Raw genomic sequence first — 13,393 nt, 5'->3', positions numbered from 1 at the left:
ATCGTGCGACATTAACGCCACACTCAGTTCAGAGCGACAGGCGTGCTGTCAGTTATTAATTCACCAACGTGCATTTGTTTAGTTTTGTGCAAGGAAGGGGTAACGATACGTTGTATTAACTAAACAAACAAACAAATCCATATGCCGATTAAATTATGTAACATCAGCAATGCGTCTCTTCTGTTTCATTTTATAGATATGAACCAACATTGCAACATCAGGTGTGGCGCAGATCTGCGCGGCTCCACCAATGGAGCGGTGGAACTCCGCACATCTGCGCAGCACTACGAACATCTGCGCAGCTCTACGGACCTCTACGTCACAAGATCGCGACCCTAGTACTGGCTGGCAACACCGGAAACCATGGCAACGGGCGACTTCTATTTACGTCACATTCAAAATGGCAGCCTGCAAGAGCGCCACAGAAAGCACGCACAACGTACACTGACATCATAGCATTTAAAAAAGTGACCATGCAATGAAATGTTATAGCCGTGCAATGTGTTAATTGTTTTTTAGCAAACGGTGGACAGTTGTGTGTGTTGTGCCTGCTCGCAACTATGAAATCCGATGCGGAGGACCTGATGCCCAGGCTGCTGCCTGTGGAAGAGGACGACACTGAAGATGTTGATCCCAGCATTGTCCCAAGAAACCCAAAGGAGTATTTAAGACAGGTTCAGTAAGTCATCAGAAATGCTTTATTATTATGATGATTTTTCATATGAATCAACATATTTGGTTTCCGGTTGAGGCTGACAAGACTAGAGACTGAATATGCTGGCGCTGTCGTTGACGGACAGTGAGTGACGGCTGTGTTGAGCTGCGTTTATAAATGTGTTTTTTCCCAGGTTGGAGGCGTCTCGGTGCCCCGATGTAGTGGTGGCTCAGATTGACCCGAAGAAGCTGAAAAAGAAACAAACAGTGAATGTCTCTGTAAGTACTCACAACTGTACATATTGATAATAAACTGTAGATGCTAGTGTATGTAACAATTTGGGCATACTGTGCAATCCCTGTCATGAGCTGGCATATTATATAAACCATAAACACCATTAAATGCAATAGTCTAATATACTATACCTTAAACACTAACTTTACCTCACCCTATACCTTCAGTGTAATGCTTCAGTTATCTTCTCTCTGTCATATTTAATATATTTTTTGCAAATTTTCATTGTTACTGTTGTTGTTTTTTCTCACAACCAAACTTGTAGTTTGTTTTAAAGACTTATCACTCAGTGATATGCAGCTGAGCCTGGCTACACTTGTTATGTACAGCTTACTAAAGTGTATTTTATTTTATTTTGAAGCTCTCAGGATGTCATGCGGCCCCTGAAGGGTTTTCTCCAAGTCTAAGTTGGCAACGACAGCAAGTCAGCAATTTCTCCACAGTTAGACAGGTAATGGTGTTTTAGTGCTCAAGATGAAACAAGGGTTACTTAAAAAATATTATAATGAGCTGTTAATCAGTTTGATTAAATTTTCTTCTTGCTTGATTGAATGTACAATTATTGCAAATGTACACATTCTAAAAAGCTGGTATTCGGATGGCATTCGTATCTACATGTTCTTGCTTTCAGAGTGTAAACAAACACAGACAACATTGGAAGATGCAGACCTTGGATGAGAATGTAATTATGGTTAGTATCAACTACACTCAAGTATTATGGTCTTCTCTTATATGATTGCAGAAAAATCATTACATTCCTTTTTTTATGTATATATAGCCAAATCCAGACGATGAGGAAGGCTGGAAGAAATTCTGTTTGGGTGAAAACGTTTACTGCGAGCGGACCCTGACACATGACGACAACGAGAGCATGAGCCCAAGTGTTGATTATGTGAAGGTAGCACTCCGACTGGTGAAATCCCTACATGAGTTTAACAAGTGCTGCAAAAGTAAAACAAAATATAATAATTTACTTGACATAGTAAAACTGTACACTTGTTTAAATTATATTTCATCTGTAATATTTTTTTATAGCTTCATATGTTGATGCCTCTACCTGTTCTTGTTGTGGTAAAATTTGTATTTCCGTTTCAGGTGGGATTCCCCCCTTTGTTAAGCATCGTCAGCCGATTCAGTCAAGTAAGATCCCAGTTCAACAGTAGATTGTCATACATTCCCGACGTAATCTGGATCCTTTTGCATTACCTACTGCACAAACCAACCACCGTCTCAGAATATTGTCTGCGATTTATAATGGTTTTGTTTTCTTTACAAGGTGTTGGTGACCACAGTTCTGGAGCATTTAATAAGCTGGTTTGGAGAGAGAGACTTTTGCCCAGAACTGGTAAGTTTTCTCAAATGTGTTTTTATTATTTTCTTTAGTGAAACACTTTAGCTATGCTAGTAAACCTTTCAGTTTTTTTTTTTTTACTGGTGTGGAAGAAACTCAGTCTTCAATCAGGTTGGAGTGTTCGCTGTAATGCCTTTATTACATGCAGTGTGGAGAGGAGCAGTGAATCAAGGAGATTCCAGAGTTGCTCTGACTCCATGCTAAAAGTCAGAGCTTTTTATACACACAGAAGTCAAAGATCTGGTTATGATTAACAAGTCATTACTTACTTACAAGTCGTTAACTAAGCAGAATATATATCATTAGAGGACAGAGTTCATAGGTCAATACTAGGATTAGAGAGCAGACACTCAAATCATACTGTTTGGCATTGTCTCCAAGATGCTCATTGTAAATAACAAACGGGTCAAACTACCTTCTGGCCTGACCTTTTAGCTTGACCTTATCTTTCTTAAATATATGTGAAGAAACATGTGTGAGAGGAATTTCTAACTTTCCTTCCACACTGGTATTGATGGCAGTAATGGGGGGTTATTTTGTGACTTTATTCAAAGGTATTGATGATTATTAGTATTTGGAAGTAGGTGTTTGCAGTAATGTACTTTTTACTCAGGAATGACTGGGTGTGCATTTCCCCACCCTGCTTTAATGCAGTGTTACAATTGCACCTGCAGGGACGGTGGTTGTATGCACTGCTGGCTTGCCTGGAGAAACCTTTGCTGCCGGAAGCCCACTCCCTGATCCGACAGCTGGCCAGACGGTGCTCTGAAGTCCGCGCCAAAATTGTGAGCTGGTTTACGTGGTTATTAGTTCAGTGTATCACTAGGCTGTAGTTTGCGATTCACAATTCCATCTTTATTTAGTGCATTACGTCCGCTGTGTTTTATTCTTAGTGTTCTTCTACATTGTTGCATATATTTCAGCAGGTCTCTTGTAACATACAATATATTTTATCTGCATTTTGAAGCATTTTTGGATATTAAAATAGTTTTGTCTCGGGTGACAGCACTGGGGGATTCATAGCCACGATAACCCTCACGTATTGCAGATTCTGACCCGCTGTCTAACAACGGTAGGATTGATGCTGAATTGCGAGGAAAGAAAACATACTGTTGAGACGTGGAATTAGACAGAACGTTTTATTTATGTTTGGTTTTCTTCCAGGAGAGTAAAGAAGATGAAAATGTGTCGGCTCTAAATTTATTGATTTGTCTGGTTGCCAGGTTGGTTTGATACCTTTATTTACGAGATAATCATTGAATGCTATAAAGTTACATGATACAATATTGCAGAAGAGCAACTGCCCTGCATGTTGAAATGTAACTCAAGCTGTCTTTTTCTTTCAGATATTTTGAACAGAATGACCTGGCTGATAAAGAATGATTCATCTGCTGTATGTTTCTTTATTGTGGTGAAAATGCAATGTAACATTTACAAGCATCTTTTACTTTGACACATGCCTATGATATACCCCATACTATTTAGATCCCTCACATCGTCACTGTGTGCGAGGCAGAAGATAAAATGGCTGAATTAGGCAGGGAAATTAAAATATGAAAAGGCACATGTGTTATGTGCATAAGAGAAAGAAGCGAGTTTGGCATTTGTGTTTTGTGGTAAAAATTGGAAGAAATCAAGTGTTATATTTTCATGTAATGTGCTTATTTTTATTGATTAATAAACAACTTACGGCTTTTAAATATTGTTGTCTTCCATGAACCTCTTATTGTGTTTTAAAATATACCATTATCAGCTTTAGTTCTCATCCTCTCTTTCCTGCAGTACGTTTTAACAATGTTATGCTTTCCGTCGATTCATTTGGACTCAGACGTTTGTGAAGCTAGCTTGTTTGTTTATTTCTTCATGATTAAACATACTTTAGGTATTGCTGTTAAGTGTGTGATTTTGCAATGTCTTTTTCAGAAACTGGCTGCTACTGTATTTACAGAAATATTCTTGTCTTTGGCATTGTGTAACTTCAGTCTGTTTAAATGTTAAAAGCAAACAAACAACCATTGCTACATACAACAAGACAAACCATGGGGCTTCTTTAACTGTATTTGTATTGGTGGCACAATGTATTGAAACAGAAAGAAGTGCAATCAGAGTTTCATTTCAGATGTAAATTCCACACATATTTAAATGCTTAGATTAGGGGGATGTTTCCTGTCTCTTTGGGGTTGAGAACAATCTGTTAATGGAGCCCACAGGCAATGGGGTGGTAAAACCAGACCTGGAGTTTCTGTAACTTTAACATAAACCCCACACTTAAAGTACCAACACCACCCTGTAGATAAATGCACTGGTAGAAATCACTCTTTGCAGTGTATGGAAATAATCTCTGGCCAAGGCTAAATCAACATGAACATGTGTGCCATTCAATTGACCATGAACTTCTGGGGTCACTGTGCTGTTTTATTATGATTTTATTTACTGTAGCTGGATACTGTAACATTGTTTATGTACTGCTGTCTCCTACACAATAAAACAGTCCTGTTTTGTTAATATCGGTGATTGAAAAGACCACGTATTACAGAGCAAATAAAACCAGGGATCAATATATTTATTTGATACAATGCATATCTTAAAGTATGGAGGGTACATGCTACAAAATGTCATGACCAATGCAAAAGCTAAGAAAAATATTGAGGTGAGGTTTATTTATTGCAAAGGAGCCTTCAAATCCGGGCAGAGCATGTTTCCCTCCATGGCCGGGGAGGTGGAGTTTCGAGTTGACAAGCGGGATCCTCACTAGCATAATCGGCCGGAGCATTGCAGCCATGCTACCGTTGAAAAGCAACCAAACCCTAGTAATGGCGTTTTCCTGCCCACGACGCCTTTCCCTATTGGAGCGCGGAGGTGGAAACTCGCTTCTCATTGGGTGATGTGCCTGTCAATCAAACAAAGGGGGCGTCCTGTGGATCCACCCCGACATGCTTTGCGGCGTAGGAAGCAGTGCTCGCTGTCCGGAGAGCTAAGATGGCGGTCGCCGTGCGGAGTTTGCAGGAACAGCTGGAAAAAGCGAAAGAAAGCTTGAAAAATGTGGACGAAAACATTCGCAAATTGACGGGCCGGGACCCCAACGAGCTTAGGTACGTGAGAGATGGCAAAGGGCGAGGAAAGAGGCCCTCTCGGCGCCCGATGCCCCCCGTGCGTGCGTGCGTCGCGGTGCCCGGGCCGGTGTGGCCGGGTAATGACGTGCAATGTGCCGCCTGGTTATGTGGATTATGTGCGAGAGGTGCAGACGGATGCTCAGTATGGTTTTATTATCAATACTCCACTCCGTGTCCAGCCGGGCCGGGGGCAGGACGGTGACGGTATCCCCGGCGTGGCTGCCCGGGTTGAACCGCTCCGGTGCCTGCAGGCTGCAAACAACACACTCTGCGCGCTGCAGCGTTGTTTTCAGGGTGCAGTGCTTTCTGGGCCAATTTTTCTAATATTTATCATACATATTTTAAGATAATCTCCTCTGATTCGACATTTGTATCAATCTCATCAGCCCACCCACCCCACTCCCAATTCAGAGCAATAGCAACGCATTAAGGATTTGCCCACTTTTACAGCTTGTGTTACAGATAATAAAGTGCTCAATCAATCGGCCTTATTGTTGACCTAATATTGTATTTAAAATCCCTGGAGTGGGATTGCGATGTGGGGGGCTTTGATCCGTGTTTTGATGAGGCCTTTAAATGTCACACGCAGATTGGGCCTGCATTGGGTTGGCCTGAAATTATTTTTTCCCCCCTGTTCCCCCATTTGTCTGTTAATTCGTTTCATTACGTAAAATGAGTTATTTATTTTGAACATAATATCTGAAGACCTGCTACACTGTCCTAGTGTTATAAAATAAACTCTGCTGTAACATGCATTTGCAGCAAACATCACTTCAGTTGTTTGATATGTTTGTAACAAGCAATAGCTGGATTGTCATGGACATCTTTTCTTTTCAGGCCTGGCCAAGCAAGACGACTAACCATCACAGGCCCAGGTGGAGGTAGGGGGCGTGGGATTAATATACTGAGGTAAACCATTTTCTCCTGAATGCTGTCACTTTAGCTGTAATTATCCCATTAAGAGCTGTGAGACTAAGAATAGACTATAATAATTTAGCTTATATCCTCTCACATTACATAGTTGCAGCTCTTTTCAGTATTGCATTTTGTCAGCGTTATAATGATTGGTTCAGTTGTTTTGATGTCGCTTACATTCTTGGAAAGGTCTCAAAAGCTGACCCCAGGGGAGACTGAGTCTGTAATATTGTTGCACTGTTGTAAGGGGGGTTCAGATTGGTTTTTGAAGTCATTCTTGTTTTTCTGCAGGCGTGGACTCTCGGATAGTGGAGTAGGACCCCCAGCTAAACAGAGGGATATCGAAGGGGCACTCTTGAGGTGAGCAAACCCAGTTTTGTCTTCTGCTTCAGGGACATCCATTAAATGCTATAAAACCATTGCATTTAAAATAATGTTTGTGCTATTGTCTGCTGGATTTTATTCAGTTCTAACATCTGATGTGAAGGATTTGGACCCTCTGTCCTAGCTGTATATGCTGACAGTTGGTTGATGTCATATTTAATCTTAGTGCTGTTCCTTTCTGTAATATTGTAGAGCTTTGAATGCAGTGATAGCCCTGATTAAAACATGTCACGTGCTACCTTTTCCAATTCTTTTGTACGTGCTTTATTTTCTAGGCTGGCAGGAGATCAACGGGCAAGGAGAGATTCACGCCATGACAGCGACGTGGAGGATGATGATGATGTCAAAAAGGTAGATATCCCCGATGTCTGTGGGTCAGTTGAAGGTTTAACCCCCCCCAAAAACAACCACATTTCTGATTTTATTTATGTCCTTAACAGCCAGCGTTGCAGTCTTCAGTTGTTGCTACCTCCAAAGAACGCACACGCCGAGACCTTATTCAAGATCAAAACATGGACGAAAAGGGAAAGCAGAGGTATGGCTTTTGGTGTTGAATGTAGTTTTGGACTAATGCTAATTGGATGATCCAGATAAAAAGGAGGCTTTAATGTAACTGATCTCATGAGATCTGTATTTGTTGGTATCTTACAATTGGTACAAGATTTGATTAGCTAAGTGTGCCATGTTAGAGTATTTCTCAATTGTGTATTTAAGCTCCTGCATATTTTCTTTAATTTAACTGATGTATGTGTATTTCCTACTGTAAAAACCATGTCTCCTGATTATTCCTGTCCATAGGAATCGGCGTATGTTTGGCCTGTTGATGGGCACTCTTCAGAAATTCAAACAGGAGTCTACAGTGGCCTCAGAAAGGGTAAGACTTCCTAGTATTGCATGTGGTTCATCTATTTTCATCTAGGGATTGAATTTGTAGATCTTTGTATAAGTCGTTGTGAAGACTTGTATGTCCTGCTTTTTAAGTATAGGTGTTAATGTAAATATTCTTCCCTTTAGAAGTCTATCTGCTTACATACAGTCTGATCTTCTTTTGGTGTCTCTGGAACAATACATTTAAAGCTGGATTTGTTGGCAGCAATACAGGCTTTTTGACTAAAACAGTTTAAGGCAGGTATGATTAGATAGCCTGCAAACAAATGACACTCACCTGCTTCCCGTTTCAGCAAAAAAGACGTCTAGAAATCGAACAGAAGCTAGAAGTCCAAGCAGAGGAAGAACGGAAAAAAATTGAGAATGAGAGGCGAGAACTCTTTGAAGAAAGGCGAGCCAAGCAGACAGAGCTGAGACTTTTGGAGCAGAAAGTAGAACTTGCTCACTTGGTAAGAAATAACTGTTGGTGTGCAGGTTTCCAGGCCATTTCTTGAATGGAAACGCTGCGATTTGATGCTTAATGCGTACTGTGTGGTCAAACTTCCCGTTTCTCTTCTGCAGCAAGAAGAATGGAACGTGCACAATGCCAAAATAATCAAGTACATCCGCACAAAAACCAAACCTCCGATCTTCTACGTTCCTGGCAGGATGTGCTCAGCCACTCATAAGCTCTTAGAGGAGTCTCAGAAAAAAATGAATGGTAAGCATCGCTTTATTCAGGCAAGCTTTAGAGCATTTATAAACATCTGGAAGCATTTAATTTGAAATAATTTAGCAGGTGTTTTGGTAAATTAGAAACAACTGGGACATCATCTGAATACCTGCAGCTTGGGTTGACTTGCTTAATTGAGTAATGACTCCCACGTGTTCCCAGCATTTAGACATTGGTGATTTAAGTTGACCAGGGTAGGAGACCACTGCTTTAGACTGTCTTGTTATGTACCGTCCCAGTTAGTTGTATTGCTCCTGTTCAATCCAGTGGATCTCTCCGCAGTCATGTTCGACGAAAGGCGCGAAGAGTTCGCTGAGCAGCTAAACAAGATGGAGGCCCGTCCCAGGCGGCAGTCACTCAAGGAGAAAGGTCAGGGGGACTTCCAAAACGAAGACCTGAAGAAAGAAGAGCAAGAGGAGGGTAAGCCGGCTCGGCAGGAGGCGGAGGTGGAGACAGGTAACCAGGGGAATGATGTAGATATGGAGGAAGCGATAGAGGGGGATGAGAGGGAGGTGAGTGTAGTCCAGAGTGATGCAGAGCAGGAGCAGGAGGAGGGCAGGAAGCCGGAGGAGGGCAGGAAGCCAGAGGAGGGCAGGAAGCCAGAGCAAGGGCAGGAGCAGGCTCAGCTGATGGAGGTTAGGGGGGCAGAGGAGGATGAGGAAGAGGAGGAGGAGGAGCAGGGGGCCGTTATTGCCGCCCCCGTGGAGCTCGGGGAGGTAGAGGAGCAGGTAGACTCTATAGCAGAGGTCAGGGCGAGCGTGGCAGCTCTGCCAGTGGAGAAGGACCAGGAGATGGAGGTGCCTAAAGAGCCCAGCCCAGCTCCAGTAGAGATGGAGGTAGGTAATCGGGAGGAAGAGGAGGCAGAGCAGCCCGCACCTCAGTCAGAGCATGATAAGGAGCCAATAGTGGAGTTGGAAAAGCAGGAAAACGGCCTTGAGCCCAAACCTGCCGCCTCTGGCGAGCCGCCCGCTGAGAGAGAGGCACCCATGGCCGGACGGCCGCTAGCCCCCGTGGTGCTGGCCCCCGAGGACCAGTCCCCCAAAGAGGACACGGGTCCCGGGCTGCCCGGCCAGGTAGACAGGCACAGGCAGGCGTCCCAGCCGCAGGCCGAGGACTCCGCTAAAGGGCCAGGCGTGCCGGGCAAGGCGGGGGACGCCCGGGGCAGGGGCAGGGCAAAGGACAAGAGGAAGAGCAGGAGCAGCAGCAGCTCGTCCTCCAGCAGCTCCTCCAGCTCCAGCACTAGTGGGAGCTCCTCCAGCTCCAGCTCCAGCGGCAGCAGCTCCAGGAGCTCCTCCAGCAGCTCCTCCAGCTCCAGCCACAGCACGAGCAGCAGCAGCAGTGAGAGCCGCAGTCGCAGCCGGGGCCGGGCAGGGGGTGGTGCCGGGGCAGGGGGAGGCAGCGGGGCTGCGGCGGGGCACGGCAGAGACAGGAAGCGCAGGAGGAGGCCGTCCGAGAGGGAGAGGGACAGAGAGAGGAAGAGGGGAGGGGCAGGAGCAGAGCGCAGCCACAAGTCATCCAAGGGCGGCAGCAGAGACGCCAAGGGCTCCAAGGAAAAGAGCTCCAGGGCGGACAGAAAGAGGTCCGTCTCGGAGGGCAGCCGCTCGGGGAAACGGCCGTCCCGCGGCGAGAGAGAGCGCAAACCCGAGCGCAAGGACAAGCGGCGCTAAATGGGCCCGACGGGGGCCACAGGCGGAGGCTCTGCTCAGCTCTCTCTCCTTTGAAAGAGAAAAGCCATTGTTTGCAGCAGAAGAGGATTGTAAATGGACACGGAGGAGGAATAGTTCCTTTGTAAGGAATAGATAATTAAGACGCCTTAAGTATCGTGTTCACTTTTTACACACATCCCCACTCCACTGCTTTGGGACTTTTTAAAGTTGATATCAAATGTCTCGTCCTTTTTACTTGGCTTTCGTAATGTTACTCAAATTGACACGATGTCATTTTAAATTCTGGACTGTCTCCAAGAAAGTGTTCATTAGCTGTCCAGCATTTGTACTGGGGGGGGTGGGATCTGTTGGAGTCACACCCCATGTCTGTTGAAGTTGGTAAATGTGGTGTTGGTGTTAGAAGTGCAGTCCCTCTGGGTTTTGAACAGTCCTTTTCTATACAAATGTCCCCCCCTTTCCTTTTGTTTTCTCAGTTCTGTTTGAGTAATCTGAGCAGAGACTGTAAGTTGCTGACTGTTTAATGAAGCAAAACTTCCCTTTTTGTTCTTCACTTCAATCAGTTTCGGCCACTCTTCCATACAGAATCAATAGATGGAAAGGATAAAGTCAACTTTATTTTGTATACTTCTACTCCCCCCCAGTTTTTTTTTGTAAATGCGCCATTTTTATTTTACCCACGAGGGACGTTTAAAGTGTCATGTCTCATCCCAAGATATGATGCCATTGAAGATTGTTTTTTGTTTTTTGGAAGTTATGGCTTCAGTGACTCGCATTCAATCAAAATGTTGGCTTGTGATCTTTTCTTTTGTACAACAAATTGGAAACCCACCGTGAATAAAGTACTCGAGTTTGTTCTAAACCATTGTTTTGTTTTGTCCTGTAAGATGTCTTGGATGGCATATCCTCTCTCCAATAAAAATGGCAGTCCTTTACCCCTTTTTTGTCCTTAATATTCCTGCTTCATTACAGCTGCTGTTCTCAGTGTTTTTATACATGTGAAGCACCTGCATTTGTACTAGGTAGAGGTTTAGACTAGTCTTGTAAGCAGGTTAGATATCTTTACCTCCTCTCAGATGCAGTTTATTTACATGTAACTGATTTTGTGGATCTCACAGATTCTAGAGGACATTAATAAAATAAATAACTTGCTTTCTGAGCTCCACGAGAGGGCCAATTTTGTTTTGCTGACAGTAACATCAAGGCCCACTGTTTGTTTTACTGTGATATTCTCAGCTGGTGAGGGGTTCTCAACCATGCTTATCACACTGTAGAGACTTGAGGACAAAGGTAATTGGGTTGGCACCACTTGTTTAGTGTTAGTTTTTCTTGCTGCTTGGTGTTTGCATTGCTGTCAGTTGTCTTTCAACTTCACTGCTTCCAATGCTTAAACATTAAACCGGTTTTAAGTCTTTATCAAGTGTTGGGAAACCAAATCTTTATAAGCAGAATAAAGTACAAACTGTAGCCGACTAAGAGTCATTACTCTTCCCCTTGGAGAGGTATTAACCCTCGTAACAAAACCTGACCTCTGTCTTCAAATGGTTTTGACTTAAACGATGTGCTGTGCGAAATAATGCGTGGCTGTGGGGATTAAGCCAACTTTCAGAAGTTGCTGACAGAATGGATCGCATGCATGAATAAAAGACGCGGCAACATTTGCATATCAATTTGTTATCTTTTTCAGCACCTGTGAAAAACAAATTGAGGCTCACAGCTACGTCGGAGCAAAGTGCTGATTTAATTAAAAACCACGAGGGGAGGCGAGGCTGTAGCGAGATGCGATCCTTTGTGGTATCGTTACATCGCTGAGAGATGACATTGATATATGCAACCTGTTTGCACTTGTTCCTCCGATATGTCATGGAAATGTGACAAACGTACCCTTGAGTAAAGTTAAAAAATACAGAGGGGAATTTAATGCAATTAAAATAGGAAGTGTATTACTTTGAAGCTGCAGTCGTTTGTTTCAAAGATGCCTTCATATACCTTAAGCAAATGATTACCGTATTCCTTTTTTTGGCTTTCCTCTCAGATCTTACTCTTCAATTAAATGAAAAGGATCCTGTGTGTCTGAGATACTGATATGAGGATAGAAAACAAGCATCGTAACCGCAGCTAAAGTTTTAACTATCGCTATACTGTACACATCAGAGTGGCGCCTTTACATTTTACATTAGCTAATACATAGTTAAGAACTTTATTGTCATGAGGAAACCCTACAGAACAGCTAACACAACTTTTTGAGATCCTAGGCAAATCTTCAAGGAACCAAAATCTTACTGCCTTTAATGTTTAATAGTTTCTTGCAAATGATTAATTCCCTACACAGTCGTTCTTTAATTCTTGAAAATCCATTAGGAGTGCAGTGTGAGGCAATATGTTTTGCAGACTGCAGGTAATGACATTTGACAGATGATGCGGATCGTTATTGGAAGTTGCCGCTTGTTTCAGAGGCCGGTAGCACAAGTCAAGTGCCTTGATACATGATTAAGTTATGTAATTAATTGCAGGGAGTGAGATTTAGAAATTCATTATTTCTTAATTTTTGTGCACACACAGGACTTATTAATAATTTATTTAGGGTTTCGAGAGTACAATAATGAGAGAAGCACACATTTTAGTGTCTTGTGCAGATGGCATATTTGGTAATGTGGCAGTGAATCACCTCAGATGTATGTTTTGTCTTCTTTTTGCATACCCCAGGACTGATGAAAACAGATGAGATTTACTCTAAGCATATTTTACTGACCTGGGATTTGAATATTGTTGATAAAAAGTCAGTGATTAATTAACCAAGCTTGACAGTTAAGTGTGTTTTTAAAAAGAGTCCTGCAGTCCACAGTGCTTGCCACCAGGTGTCAGAAGTGGCTTTTGAGAGACCTGCTCCTGAAAGCAGCTGGGACTCCCAGCCTTGAGGGTTATTGACATATTAACATGTCCTGTTTCTAAGAAAATGAATCTACTGAGATACCTCCTCTTGTTTACAGCCGCATCCTGCTGACTGCAGCTGCAGAAAGCAACAAAAGCAGCCGCATCGCCGACACAGGAGGCCGCCTCTTGGCCGCAGAATCGCTGGCCTCGATCCCGAGTGTTAACCACCGGGTCTAATTAGCGATCGGGGGAAACACCGCTGGCAGGGACAACCGTTTCAATGGCCCGTTTTTCTTCTTCTCATTTCAGATCTTAAATTTTGTATCGCGTAGTTTATTTCATGTTCACTTCCTGGCTTAGAAACGTAATGTATTTGAAACACTGGCTTGACTGTAGATGCTGCGCTGAAGCAGCCTGTGGTCGGGATTGTCCTGTGATAAATAAGTAGGAGATGGTTTTCCTGTTTTTAATGAATCCTAGCAAAACAAATGTAGATTTTTATTTATTCACACATCTCTGCAGTTTATCAGCACTGTATATTTT

The 13,393-nt window shown here is 43.2% G+C and overlaps 2 protein-coding genes across 2 annotated transcripts; both read left to right on the top strand.

The window, feature by feature from the left end:
* The first annotated feature begins 384 nt into the window (after positions 1-384).
* gemin2 (gem (nuclear organelle) associated protein 2) lies at positions 385-4,000 on the top strand. Its single transcript, XM_066694531.1, has 10 exons — positions 385-679; positions 849-933; positions 1,311-1,400; positions 1,581-1,640; positions 1,728-1,847; positions 2,045-2,089; positions 2,226-2,294; positions 2,975-3,085; positions 3,465-3,523; positions 3,647-4,000. Exons 1-10 carry the CDS (start codon positions 561-563, stop codon positions 3,681-3,683), a joined length of 795 nt encoding a protein of 264 aa, XP_066550628.1. The 5' UTR covers positions 385-560; the 3' UTR covers positions 3,684-4,000.
* Positions 4,001-5,253: 1,253 nt separating this feature from the next.
* pnn (pinin, desmosome associated protein) lies at positions 5,254-10,911 on the top strand. Its single transcript, XM_066694287.1, has 9 exons — positions 5,254-5,392; positions 6,251-6,322; positions 6,620-6,688; positions 6,988-7,063; positions 7,153-7,247; positions 7,511-7,586; positions 7,894-8,049; positions 8,162-8,300; positions 8,595-10,911. Exons 1-9 carry the CDS (start codon positions 5,280-5,282, stop codon positions 9,977-9,979), a joined length of 2,181 nt encoding a protein of 726 aa, XP_066550384.1. The 5' UTR covers positions 5,254-5,279; the 3' UTR covers positions 9,980-10,911.
* The last annotated feature ends 2,482 nt before the right edge of the window (positions 10,912-13,393 follow it).

This window comes from Amia ocellicauda, chromosome 21 (assembly GCF_036373705.1).
Source record: "Amia ocellicauda isolate fAmiCal2 chromosome 21, fAmiCal2.hap1, whole genome shotgun sequence".
Classification (NCBI taxonomy): Eukaryota; Metazoa; Chordata; class Actinopteri; order Amiiformes; family Amiidae; genus Amia; species Amia ocellicauda.
This window is presented reverse-complemented; position numbering and strand designations above follow the sequence as displayed.

Coding starts and splice junctions, on each gene's coding strand:
- gemin2 (XM_066694531.1), top strand. CDS start 561: ATGAAATCCGATGCGGAGGACCTGATGCCCAGGCTGCTGCCTGTGGAA. Junction 1,641..1,727: donor TGGATGAGAATGTAATTATG/GTTAGTATCAAC, acceptor ATGTATATATAG/CCAAATCCAGACGATGAGGA. Junction 1,848..2,044: donor CAAGTGTTGATTATGTGAAG/GTAGCACTCCGA, acceptor TTTCCGTTTCAG/GTGGGATTCCCCCCTTTGTT.
- pnn (XM_066694287.1), top strand. CDS start 5,280: ATGGCGGTCGCCGTGCGGAGTTTGCAGGAACAGCTGGAAAAAGCGAAA. Junction 6,323..6,619: donor CGTGGGATTAATATACTGAG/GTAAACCATTTT, acceptor GTTTTTCTGCAG/GCGTGGACTCTCGGATAGTG. Junction 8,301..8,594: donor GTCTCAGAAAAAAATGAATG/GTAAGCATCGCT, acceptor ATCTCTCCGCAG/TCATGTTCGACGAAAGGCGC.